Raw genomic sequence first — 13,955 nt, 5'->3', positions numbered from 1 at the left:
GTCGCCTTGGTATAGAGGGTATGGCAGAGTGAACACACACCTCTGTCAGCAGACTGAAGGGGTGAACCTACGCATGCGTTAGAGAGTTCTTAGACTTTAGGGGTTAGTCATGTAGCCTGTCAGAACTTCCGGGAAGAGAAATAAGTTACCCAGAAATGGTGGCCCATGCCACTAAGCCCAGCATCTTGGGAGGCTGAGGCAGGAGTGCCACAAGTTAGAGGCCAGCTGTAACTACATAAGACATACCTGGGAAAGAAAGAGAGAGAGAGAGAGAGAGAGAGAGAGAGAGAGAGAGAGAGAGAGAGAGAGAGAGAGAAAGAAAGAAAAGAGAGAGAGAGAAAGAGAGAAAAACCTACCCAACATTAACAAACAAGATAGAGAAATAGGCTGGAGAGATGGCTCAGCGGTTAAGAACACTGACCTCTCTTCCACAGGTCCCGAGTTCGATTCCCAGCAACCACATGGTGGCTCACAACCATCTCTAATGAGATCTAATGCATACTGTATACATAGTAAATAAATAAATCTTTAAAAAAAGAGAGAGAAATAATGTCCACCTACTTGTGACATGTTCAAAAAAGTTAATACTTGTATTTGAGCTTGGCATATCAACTAGCATTAGAGTAAAAGTTTAATAAACACGAGTTACCGTTAATATTATGTTTTATTAACACTTTAATAATGAACGGTGTCACTCCAAGAATAATTCATTGCTTTATTGTTGTGGAGGCGAGATAGGACTCGCGGGGGGACGCCGCGCATTGGGGAAACACACACAGAGCTACGCTCCCAGGGTCACGTGGCTCGTGGCCGCGCCCCTCTCCAGTGAGTCTGTAGCCGCTGCCGCAGCAGCACTTGGTGCGCGTGCGCGGAGGCCTGCGCGCTCTGCGGCGCGGTCCGCGGTGCAGGCGGCTCCGGAGGAGAGGGGGTGGCGGATGGCTCTGCGGGACCCGGCGGTCTTCGGGCCCGGTTCCCGCGGGTCGTTGGACGAGGCCGGGGCCGAGGGGCGCGAGGCGGCGGCCCTTGCGCCGGCGGGAGTCACTCTGGAGGACGATGAGGAGGACGATGGCCGCCGGGGCCTGCTGCGCTGGGACGGCTTCTCGGCCTGGCTACACTGCGTGTGTGTGGTGGGCTTCGATCTGGAGCTGGGCCAGGCGGTGGAGGTGAGGCCGAGCCGCACCCTGTCTCCATCCGTGGGCGGCCGGGTCCTGGCAGCCGCGCATCCGGGCGTGGCTCGCAGCCCCTGCACGGCCCAGCTGGGCGGCGCTCCTCCGGCCCTTCGGTGGGAGGATCGGTGGGAGGATCGTGGGATGCAGCTAGGGGTGAAAAGTTTTTGTAGGCCCCTCCTAAATACTTGTTGATGTTCCTCTTTAAAAAAAATAAAAATAAAAGTAAAAAGGCACAATAACTGAAGGGTAGCGGCCCTCAGAAAAGGCTGCAGCAGACAGGATGTTTGCTTGGGACTTCGGAGAAAGGAACAATACCTCCGACATACGGCGAATTAAGAGTAGCCAAAGGTGCACGTCCGAACGTGTCGGCTCACAGATTGTATTGCCAACTGCGCTAACTCATAGATCATTCCACTAAGTCCAAGCCAAAACGCTTATCTCAGCATGCATTTTGTCCTTTTCCTTTCTTTGTTCCCCATTTCTGGGCGGTGTGCCTTTTCGGCTCCAAGTCCCTCCCTGCCATTACAAGTAGAATCCAAGACCTTCTCAATACTAGGCAAGCTTTCTACTTGAGAGCTGTACCCTCATCCCCCGCTGTTTTTTTTTTAACACTGATTCTGTAACAGCTGCCTGAAACCTAATACCATCGGGTAAATCATTGCCTTGTAAATATGCCAGTTAGCCCGTCTTTATAGCATCTTATTTAAAGGCCGTCAAAGCTCATTTTTGGCATCGTGTAGCATCTTTTTTTTTTTTTTTTTTTTTTTTTTTTTTTAGCATAAGCGATTTGTCTTATTTATCCAAGGGGGAAGTTATTAGAACGACATATGTTCTGAAGGTTTTGGTATTTTGTTGCTATCGTTCTTTTGGTGTGAGTGAAAGGTTTCTAATCTCGTTCTAACTTGGGTGGTCTAAAGTGACCAAGAAAATTGTCCAGGGACGTTGTTCCAAATGAGAAATTACTGCTTTTGTGTTCCATCCGTCTCTTTGTCTTTTGGGTCATACACAGTTCATTTAAATAGTTTTCATTAAGATCTAGGCACTATGTAAGCTAGTGGACATAAAAATAAAAGGATGTTAAAAACTTGTATATATGGATTGAGGCAGTAAGGTACAGATGCAGCAGTTAATCTCGGTAGTCAACAGGGTCAAATTTACCGCCTGACACATACTCAGTAAATATTGGTGGTAGGTGCAATTAGTACACAGAGCAATTCTGTATTTTATTTCTGGCAGGAATAGCAACCTCCAAAGACTGAAGACAATTACTTTCTAGGATTTGTTTATATAATGTATATGAATGTTTCTCTTGTCTTTATGTGCAGAACATTTGTGTCCTGTGCTTGTGGAGACTGGGAAGAGGGGGCCAGATGCTCTGAATCTGTAGTTGCAGTCTGTTCTGGCCATGTAGGTGCTGGGAACCGAACTCTTAACAGCTGAGCCGTCTCTCCAGCCCCTGGAGACATTATCTTATGCTAGTTATTTAACGATAAACTGAAAGTATATGTGTAGCAGAATAAAAACCGGAAAGCAGAAACTGTTGTATTTGGTTGCATTCAAAAAAAAAAAAAAAAAAAAAGGCTGGAGAGATGGCTCAGAGGTTAAGAGCACTGAATGCTCTTCCAAAGGTCCTGAGTTCAATTCCCAGCAACTACATGGTGGCTCACAGCCATCTATAGTAACATCTGGCGCCCTCTTCAGGTGTGTAGGTGTGTACGTGCCGGCAGAACACTGTATACATAATAAATACATCTTTTTAAAAGAGGTTTATTTATATGTGGGTGTTTTGCTTGCATGTGTGTCTCTGCATTGCGCTCATGTCTGGTGCGCTGGGAGGTCAAAGGAGGGCACCAGGCCCTCTGGGCAGGAGTTACAAATGATTGTGAGTTGCCTCGGAAGTGGGGTCCTCTGCAAGAGCAGCAAGTGTTCTTACCCACTGAGCCATCTCTCTAGTCCCACTGATTGGTTTTTGTAATCTCATTATTTGGGACATTTCTTTTAAACGAGTATTTTTTTTTTTCTCAAGTGCAGTATTTTCACAGAGTTGGGGTGCTGAAAATACGAATCACTGAAGGGCACATACTATTTTTTCCCCCCACTTCTTCGACTTTCAAAACAGAAAGTATCAACAGTATGAATACCCTTGGGAAATGAATAAGACAAAATTCTGTTTATAGTTAAATAGAACTATTTGCACTAATCTACGGATCCTCTGTTACATTGCGTGTCCAGATTAAGGATCACTGCTTTTTGAAAGCAACGATAAAATTCCTTCATGAGGGATCCAAAGAAAGACAAACACAGTAAGGTGTGAAGTGATTTTTGTTTTGCTTTGAGGCCAGATCTCCCTCTAACCCTGCAATCCACGTAGCCCAGGCTGGCCTTGAATTCACAGTGGTGTTCCTGGCTCAGCCTATACGGCTCACCCCTCACCTCCCCACCTCGCCACTTCCCGGTGCTGGCATTAGCTAGTGGTTATATGCTACCGTATTATAAAAAATGTATTACATCTGTTTATGTGTGTGTTTGTGCATGTACACGTGCATGTGTGCACATGCCAACAAGAGTTGGTTCTTATCCTTTCACCATGTGGGTCTGGTGAGTCAAACTCAGGTCCTCAGCCTTGGCAGCAGCAAATTCCTTTCCCCTAAACAGCTGAGCCATCTCTCTGGCCCTTGGCTTTCATTCTTTGAGTTAAGATCTTCCTGTGTAAACTAAGCTGGCTTCAAACTCAAGAGCTCAATCTACTTTTGCCTCCTGAGGACGCCACCATGCCCAGCCTTTTGTTTAACTGAAGGAGAAATGAAGAGCATTTTGCCTTTACCCTTTTAAAAATGAACACAAAGCAATAACTAATATAAGAAAATAGTTGAAGACGTATTTTGCTTATATATTGTATAAGCTGCCCCTATGTTGGAAATGGACAGGAGTAGTAGTAGGGGATTAGACAAGTAGACTTGTGTTGGAGGTGACATATAAAGTGGCCCCAGCCCTGTGTCTGTGAACTACAATCAAGGATGCTCAAAAGGAATATTAAGGATAGTAGTCAGACAATTTAGGAGAGTGAAATCCTGCAGCCCACCAGGGTTAACCATCTCAGAGTCAGGGGTGAGAGACTGGTAGCTCTTCTGCTATGCCAAAAAGGCTGTACATCTGTTTCTTTTTGTTTGTTTTGTTGTTTTTCTAGACAGGGTTTCTCTGTGTAGCCTTGGATGTCCTGGGACTCACTCTGTAGACCATGCTGGCCTCAAACTCAGAGATCCACTTTCTGCCCCCAGAGTGCTGGAATTAAAGGTGTGCACCACCAGGCTATATTATTTGTTTCTTAAAAATGCAGAATCTGAGCTGGGCATGGTGGCATATGCCTTTAGTCCTAGCACTTGGGAGGCAGAGGCAAGCAGATTGCTGTGAGTTCGAGGCCAGCCTGGTCTACAAAGTAAATCCAGGACAGCAGGGTGACACACAGAATCAACAGAGAGTCATGTGACAAAAGATGAGATGAGGTTCATAACTCCAGTCAGAATGAGATCCAAGTGAATAACCTGAAGAGAAAAGTTGAAGCCATGCAGGGACATGAGCCTTAAAAAACAAAGAAACGAAAACAGAATGCAGCATTAGTGTCACTTTAAATCTCCCAAAGAGCCAGCTTGGAGTAACAATTAGGAACTTAGTCTATGTAGGGTGTGGTGCTGCAGACCTGTAAGCCTAGCACTGCAGAGGCAGGAGGGTAGCCAGCCTGTCCTACAGATGAGTTCCAAGTCAGCTAAGGCGACACTAGGACATCCTGCCCCCAAAACAGGCAGTAACAACAAAAGCACATATAAGTTTGAGCCATGCATTGCTTTTATTTGTGGGATAACATTAGTCCTTATGCCATTGCTTTGTGAGGCAAATTAGTGTTAGAAAAGCATTTAGGAAGCTGGAGAGATGGCTCAGAGGTTTAGAGCACTGACCGATCTTCCAGAGGTCCTGAGTTCAGTTCCAGCAAGCACATGGTGGCTCACAACTATCTATAATGTGATCTGATGTCCTCTTCTGTCCTACAGGTGTACATGCAGGCAAGAGCAATGTATACATAATAAATAAATAAATTTAAAAAAAAAGAAAAGCATTTAGAATGGTATTTGAGCTGGGCATGCTGGTGCTCTCATTTAAGTCTCAGCACTTGGGAGGCAAAGGCAGACGGACAGCCAAGGTTACACAGAGAAACCCTGTCTCAAAAAACCAAAAATGGGGCAGGAGAGATGGCTCAGTGATTAAGAGCACTGTCTGTTCTTCCAGAGGTTCTGAGTTCAATTCCCAGCAACCACATGGTGGCTCACAACCATCTATACTGGAATCTGATGCCCTCGTCTGGCCTGCAGGTGCACATGCAGATAGATCACCCATACATAAAATAAATAAATAAATCTTGAAAAAAGAAGGTATTTGAGATTTAACAATGTTTTGGGTGGCCTTGATTTTCTAGAAATCTTTTCAGATTTTTAAAGTAAGAACACTGAACATAACCAACTTATCCCAAATCATAAAGTTTAGTAAACTAGAGCCAGGCATCGTGGCACATACCTTTAATCCCAGCACTCAGGAGGCAGAGGCAGGCAGATCGCTATGAGTTTGAGGCCAGCCTGGTCTACAAAGTGAGTCCAGGACAGCCAAGGCTACACAGAGAAACCCTGTCTTGAAAAAAAATTTAGTAAACTAGGATTTTGATTACTTCTGGCTTCAAAAGCTTGATCTTCTCATAATGCGCAGGCTATTCTGAGTGAAAAATGAAGCCGGGTGTGGTGGCGCATGCCTTTAATCCCAGCACTCGAGAGGCAGAGGCAGGTGGATCGCTGTGAGTTTGAGGTCAGCCAGGTCTACAAAGTGAGTTCAGGATAGCCAAGGCTACACAGAGAAACCCTGTCTCAAAAAAAAAAAAAAAAAAGAAAAAAGAAAAAGAAAAAAGAAGCTGCTCAGAGAAGACTGGAGACATGCAGACATGAGAAGTGCCAGCAATAACTATGTTACTGGAAATGACGGTTTGCATTCCCCAAAGTGTCTCCCTTTACAGTGTAATACTGAGTAAAACATGCTGGACACTTCTAATCTGAAATCCAAATGCTTTTTTAAAAAAATTAAAACAAAAAAAAAGTAGAATGAATTTTAGGACTTTAGGTCTTTAGATGTTTAATCAGTTTATAAGAGTCATTAAGTAATAGAGGATGAATTTTGAGGGCAGTGCTATTAAAATTTTACTGGTTTCTATCATAATAGGAACACTGAGGCTGTTTGGAGAGGCTGTAACAGTTGGCTTGTTTATCGCCCGTAATGTGCAAAGAACTCTATTAGTGTGCTCTCTGTAAGATAGCAGAATGCTGGACACTGGTGATATGACAAGGAAAGAAGTTTATTTAGCTCACCATCTTAGTGGTCCAGTAGCTTAGCGGTGACATCAGCCATCGAGGGCCTGGCTCTATGACACTAGTGGGTGGCATTACAGTGAGAACATAAAAAAGAGGAACCACATGGAGAGAAAGAAAACAAGAGATCATGGAGGAAGGTTCCTTTATAAAATTTTTAAAAAGTAACAGCCCTCAAATAGGAACTAATCTCCTTGAGACCTTCATTAGTCCTTTCCAGGCCACTAGCTCAGCACTGCACGGGGGACCACGCTTGCTACATAGGAGCTGTATGTGGACACATAGAGACCGTACGCAAACAGCAGATTCAGATTCTATCAGGTACCTTTGTAATTTTTAATTTTTAAAATTATTTTTAATACTTTTAATTATGTGTATGTATGTGGGTATATGCGTATGAGTGCAAGGGCCCTCAGAGGGTACAGGCATTACAGTTATATGTGATTGTGAGACACCTGACATGGATGCTGAAAATCAAATATGGGTCCTCTAGAACAGCAGCCAATTCTCCTAACCCCTGCTTAGGTGTCTTTTTTTTTTTTTTTTTTTTTTTTTAAGTCAGAGTTTCTCTGTGTAGCCTTAGGGATTTAGACTTCAAGATTATCTTCAGCTACCTACTGGGGTTGAGGTCAGCTTGGGCTATGTGAGGCCTATATTAAAACACACACACACACACACACACACACACACACACACACACACACACACACACACCAAAAACAAAAACAAAAAAACTTAAAACTTGAAAATTTTACCTCACATAATAAAAATTATATGTATATTCATTTAGGTTAAAGATATATGAGCAGCTAGCTGGGCAAAGTGGTGTATTCCTTTAGTCCTAATCTTCCACAGAGGCGGGCAGATGTCAGTGAGTTCAAGAGCAGCCCAGTCTATATAGAGAGTTTCCAGCCAGCTAGTACCACACAGTGAAACGCTATCTCAAAACAAACAAACAAAATACATGAATAATTTTTCTTTGAGAGGAAAATGCTTAATGGCGGATATACGTGAAGAGGGAAAGTCTTGAGGTCACTGGGAGAAAGGCTATATTTTCCACCTTATGAGTTTAAGGTGAATTATTAGCTATGCCCAGGCATAGGCTGTTGGGGGTTTTACTTGTTTTAGCTCAGATATTTGCATATTGTAAGATCTACCCACTTAATCATGTTTTCCTGAATCACAACTAGTACCACTAATCTAGTTGTAGAACATTTTGATCACTTCCAAAAGAAAACCAATACCCACTAATGACTCTTTCTCCCAGCCTTTGGTAACTCCAAATCTATGTTCAATTATGGATTTGCTTCTTGTGTACATTTCACATGAGTGAAATCATACATGTGGCCGGGTGTGGTGGCACACACTTTTAATCCCAGCACTCAGGAGGCAGAGGCAGAGGATCTTTGTGAGTTCGAAACCAGTCTGGTCTACAAAGTGTGTCCAGGACAGCCAGAACTACAAGAGAACCCCTGTCTTGAAAAAACCAAACCCTGGCTGGAGAGATGGCTTAGTGGTTAAGAGTGCTGACTGTTCTTCCAGAGGTCATGAGTTCAAGTCCCAGCAACCACATGGTGGCTCACAACCATCTATAATGTGATCTCATGCCCTCTTCTGGTCTGTAGGTGTACATAATTAACAAATAAATCTTAAAAAAAAAAAAAAAGAAAAAGAAAGAAAAAAAAAGGAAAAACCAACTTCCCCCAAATTTATTCATGTGGCTCTTTCTGTCTGTTTTCACTTAGCATGTTTTCAGGTTTCATCTTTCAGGTGTGTCTAGCCTTTTTATATTGCAATACAACATTGTCTTCTCCAAAGGCCATGCTTGAGAATTGTGGGACCAAGTTACAGTTGTATTTCAAAATGTTTTAAGTAATTTTATCATTTGGTGTTGGGGTGTATTCATGACTCTCCTGGGGTAAGATATGCAGCTTGAGGTTGGACACATTTCCTTTTATGGCTGAGTTTGATATTACTAGGGTTGAACCTAGAATGTTCCACATGATAGCATGATAGACAAGACTAGACCACTTACTTAGTTATAGCTCCCGTCCTGTTGTGATATGTGTGTGCAAGTGATACCACCAGTAACTTGTGTTCTTAATTCTCTCTCTTCAGAGACCCCAGTCTTCACACTGAAGGTGGTGTGCAGGGTCATATCACATGCATCTACTTTTGTAGAGATAGTTTATTTAAACCACTTCTTGGCTTGGGATGTAATATGTATTATACCAACCCACACACATACTCTGTGTAGGGACAGTGTTAAATAAAATGAGACAGTTCATATATATGGATGTATATGTATTTTTTCTAAGGAATACTTTTTCTGTTATCACACTAGGTCCTTAATTACTTTTGTTATGTAGTCACACCTCCTTTATTTCTTGTAACTCAGAAGAATCTAATATAGTTAAGAGGACCCTCGATGCTCTCCTATACTTTAATTTTTTAATTCTTATTTATTTGTGTGTGCAGTGTGTGTGTGTGTGTGTGTGTGTGTGTGTGTGTGTGTGTGTAAGAAATAAGCATTGAAAGAACAGTCCCATAAGACTAATTGTAGAATTCTTGAAAATAAGTTGTTAAAGGCCACTATTGCCAACACAATTGAGTCCAGCAAAATTCAGATGAATTTAGCTGCAATCAAACATTATTTGTTTTTTCAAGACAGCCTCACTATGTTGTCCAGATTTGCTTGGAACCTACTAAGTCCAGGCTGACCTTAAAATCTTTTTTCCTAGGCTTTTCAAGTACTTAAGTTACAGGCACATATAAATTCCCCAGCTTGTAATGAGATTCACATAAATAGAACATAGTTGTAATGGATTTTAGAAGTTATTTCTGCTTTAAAAATTGCAAGTAAAGGCCAGGCGTAGTGGCACATGCCTTTAATCCCAGCACTAGGGAGGCAGAGGCAGGCAGATTGCTGTGAGTTTGAGGCCAGCCTGGTCTACAAAGTGAGTCCAGGACAGTCAGGGCTACACAGAGAAACTGTCTCGAAAAAACCAACCAACCAACCAACCAAATGGACAAAAAAACCAAACCAACCAAACAAACAAAAAACCCACAAAAACCTCTCCCCCAAAAAAATTGTAAGTAAAATAATGTCAACATGAAGAAAAGGAGATGTGGACAACTTCTTGTTGGGTAGGACTAATCTGAGGGTGTGTCCTTTGATGGTGCAGAGCTGTGTTATGTTTTTAAGTTGCTGCTCTGTGCTAGAGGATGCTCTAAGTGTAACAACAGCATGGTAAGTAAAGTGAGGCATTCCCATTTAGAGAAAAATTAACCATGAGTTTTGTTTTTGTTATTAAAAGTAACACTTGTATTCATGCTACCTTTTTTTTTTTTTTGAGACAGGGTCTCAAGTGTCTCCAAATAGCTTTCAACTCTTGCTACCAAGGAAGATCTTGACCTTGAACTTCTGATCTGATCCTCTTGTCTTTGTGTCTAGAATTCTGGGATTATAGGCATGTGCCACCATGCCAAGTTTATGTGGCTTTGGGGATCAAACCCAGGGTTCCAATCATGAGTTCTGTGGTCACTGCATGTACTAAATCAGGAAAAGGCATATGGTTATTTAAGGGAATGGGGTGTTGTGCTTAGGATAGGCTCTATGGTGGAGATTTTTTAAATTTTAGGTAATTTTTTCCCTCAAGGAATTCTCTTGATCCAGCTTTGCAGGTAGCTGTGACTACAGATGACACCACAGCGCCAACTGTGATATCTTAAAAACTTTTTGTCCACAGCCAATTAGAATTTTATAAGTACCCATTATATGCTAACATAATTTAATCTTTTTCTTCCAGGTAATTTATCCTCAGCATTCCAAACTTACTGATAAAGAAGTAAGTAAATGCATTTCTCTGTATAGTCTACAGTTATATTTTGCTTTTTCTAACTTGGTGTGTGTATGCCAGCATTGATGGTTCTTATTTTCTTTTTCAGAAAACAAATATTTGCTATTTGTCTTTTCCAGACTCAAATTCAGGTAATTATTTATCGTATGATGTTTCTCTTGATTCTTCTATGAATCTCTTAACTCTAATGTGGGTTATAGTCTTCACATGACAAGTAACAAATATGACATGTTAAAATGCACACTCAATTTTAGTCCAACACATCATTGATTCTTGAGTTTGTATTTAATGATGCGTAGTCCTGTCTTTGATTTCAGTTTGTTCAGCTCTTAAGGTAACTGTTACAGTGTGATGAGTTAAATAAAACATACTAAGGAGCTGGGTGTGGTGGTGCATGCCTTTAATTCCAGCACTTGGGAGATAGAGGCAGACAGATGGCTGTAAGTTCAAGGCCAGCCTCGTCCACAAAGTGAGTCTAGGACAGCCAAGGCTGCACAGAGAAACCCTGTCTCAAAAAGCCAAAAATAAATAAATAAATAAATAAACATACAAAGAACAATAAAATTTTAAAGATCAAAATAGCATATTTGGTAACTTACAGTATATAGTTTATTTTCAGTTCAGAACTTAGAAATTTGCCTGGAATTGTGCAAAAGCAGTACGAATTTTTAAAAAAAAATTATGTGTGTATATCAGAATGTGTGTTTTTGCACATGAGTGTAGTGCTGTCATAGGCCAGAGGAGGTCAGCAGATCCCCTGGAGCTGGAGTTACAGGCAGTTTTAAGAGCCACTTTGGTTCTCTGGAAGAGCAGCAGGCTCTTTTAGCCACTGATGATCTCTCTAAAAAATTTACAAACCAGAAAGAAGATGGTCGTAAAATACTACCATCAATTATTTGCAGTTGTTTATATGAGGTACTGTGTCATGTAAAGCTCTTGAAATGCTGCTTAGTTTAAAGCACAGTGCACACACTTGCCTGTTGTTACACTTGCTTTCTCTGGTTCCTGTGAACTGTGCTTGTGTGGTCCTAACCATGGACATCTCTCAGGCTACCCCTGTGTTTAACTTTCCAAACAGTGTCATAGACGTACAGTGACCAGAACTCAGCCCCTCAGGCCACACAGAGCCCTTAAAGCAGAGTTACTCCATCTTCTTTCTTTTTGTGCTTACGTCTAATGTCCTGACAGTCTGATTTGGGAGATTGAGTAGATTATTATTAATTTTTCTTCCAGTATGGCTTGCAGATTTTTTTTCTCTCCCCTGTATGTATATGTAGAGTTCAGCTTTGGTGAAATATGTGAAAGAAAATTAGTTTCTTCCTAAATTAGATATTGCTCTTGATCAAGTCTAGTAGGTCTCACTGGGCATGGTGGCGCATGCCTTTAATCCCAGCACCCAGGGATCAGAGGCAGGCGGATCGCTGTGAGTTCCAGGCCAGCCTGGTCTACAAAGTGAGTCTAGGACAGTCAAGGCTACACAAAGAAACCCTATCTCAAAAAACCAAAAAAAAAAAAAAAAAAAAAAAAAAAAAGTCTAGTAGGTTTCCTGTTCTCGTCTGATCTGGTTAGAACCTTTAGTGTTTTTTGCCAATAATGATACCATGACAGGTTGTTTGACTCTCTCCTTATTTCACCTTATCACTTTCCGTATAAAGTCTGCATATACAGCGCTGAATACAGTGAGTGCTGGTTTGGATTTCCAGCACTCAAAGTAAGCTAAAATGTGGGCTTGTAGGCTGAATTGGCTTTCTGTGATTGGAGTCCCAGTTGACTGTGTAACACCCTACTGGTCTGTAACTGGCTGTCATAGGTATGTCTGTCTGTCTGTCTCTCTCTCTCTCTCTTTCTCTGTGCTTTTGTGTGTGTGTGTGTGTGTGTGTGTGTGTGTGTGTGTGTGTGTAGTTGCACATGCCATGGTGGGCATGCTCAGTGGGCAGCTTCATAGAACTGATTCCTTCTACCATGTAAGTGTGTTCTATAGGTCAGTCTCAGGTTTCCTGGCTTGTGTAGCAATTGCCTTTATCCCTGAGCAATTTTTTCCTGGCCCCAGATTCATTACCTCTTGTTAGAGATGGCATTGGCTCAAATCAGTATAAGCAAACGTGGCTAAATAATCCTTCACTCCTATAGTTTTCCATATTTATGCTTACCTTCCCACAGTTCACTAATTCTAGAAGGCTAAGCGTTTAATATGGTCATGTTTCTGCAGTTAAAACTGTAAGTTCCCAGATCTAACTCCCTTTGGGTGTTAACTTTTTCTGTAAAGTTTTCAGAAACATACAAAGTAAGTCTTTTCTATTGCCCCTGCCCCTAGTTTTTCCAGACAGTTTCTCTGTGTAACAACCTTAGTTGTTCTGGAACTCACTTTGTAGACCAGGCTGGCCTCAAACTAGAAAAACCCACCTGCCTCTGCCTCCAAAGTTCTGAATTTAAAGGCACAGCACCATGCCCAGCCAGATCTTTCATGTTGTTAATATTTTATTGTTGTTGTTCAATTTAATACACAGATCCTAGCTACTGAACTCCAGAGACTAGGAGAAGAACTTCCTTTCTCTCACAGACATCAAAGCTAAAAAGTTAATTCTATGGTATTTTGACAGACTTTAAAAATTTATTTATTTGGGACTGGAGAGATGGCTCAGGGGTTAAGAGCACTCTCTGTTCTTCCAGAGGTCCTGAGTTCAATTCCCAGAAACCACATGGTGGCTCCCAACCACCTATAATGTGATCTGATGTCCTCTTCTGGCCTGCAGGTATACATGTAGACAGAATACTCACATAATAAATAAATAATCTTTAACTTTATTTAATTATTTTATTTATTTGTAAAACTGGGAATTGCACCTAGGACTTTGTGCATGCCAGGTAAGAACTTTTGTCACTGAGCTACTTGATAGTCTTTTTGGTTTGTTTTGTTTTTTTTCAAGACAGAGTTTCATTATATAGCTATGGCTGTCTTGAAACTAACTCTGGGGCTGGAGAGATGGCTCAGCAGTGGGGACTGGAGTGATGGCTCAGTGGTTAAGAGCACTGACGGATCTTCCAGAGGTCCTGAGTTCAATTCCCAGCAATGACATGGTGGCTCACAACCATCTATAACATGATCTGATGCCCTCTTCTGCATGTAGGTGTAGATGCAGGCAGAGCATTATATATAATAAAAAATAAATAAATCTTAAAAAAAAAAAAAGCTCTCTCTGCTCTTCCAGAGCTCCTGAGTTCACTTCCCAGCAGCCACATGGTGGTTCGCAACCATCTATAATGAGATCTGGTGCCCTCTTCTGGCTTGCTGGCACACATGCAGACAGAACATTGCATACTTAATAAATAAATAAATAAATAAACAAACAAATAAGTCTTTAAAAAGAAAGAAAGAAACTCACTCTGTAGACCAGGCTGGTCTTGAGCTCATAGAGATCCCTGTCTCTCTCTGCCTCCCAAATGCTGGGATTAAAGGCGTGTGCCATTACACCTGGAATTTGATAGCCTTTTAAATAATTATTTAATGATATCTGTGTGGGTCA

The 13,955-nt window shown here is 41.7% G+C and overlaps 1 protein-coding gene across 1 annotated transcript in view; it reads left to right on the top strand.

The window, feature by feature from the left end:
- The first annotated feature begins 757 nt into the window (after nt 1-757).
- DENND6A (DENN domain containing 6A) overlaps nt 758-13,955 on the top strand; it is a 55,382-nt gene continuing 42,184 nt past the window's right edge. The window contains exons 1-3 of the mRNA XM_084793954.1: nt 758-1,163; nt 10,381-10,419; nt 10,520-10,562. Of these exons, the coding sequence (XP_084650080.1) occupies nt 936-1,163; nt 10,381-10,419; nt 10,520-10,562 (310 nt within the window). The 5' untranslated portion in view covers nt 758-935. The remainder of the gene's footprint in view (nt 1,164-10,380; nt 10,420-10,519; nt 10,563-13,955) is intronic.

Source organism: Acomys minous (assembly GCF_964271855.1).
Source record: "Acomys minous genome assembly, chromosome: 9".
Taxonomy (NCBI): domain Eukaryota; kingdom Metazoa; phylum Chordata; class Mammalia; order Rodentia; family Muridae; genus Acomys; species Acomys minous.
Note: the sequence above shows the minus strand (reverse complement) of the source record. Positions and strands in the feature narration are given on the sequence as shown.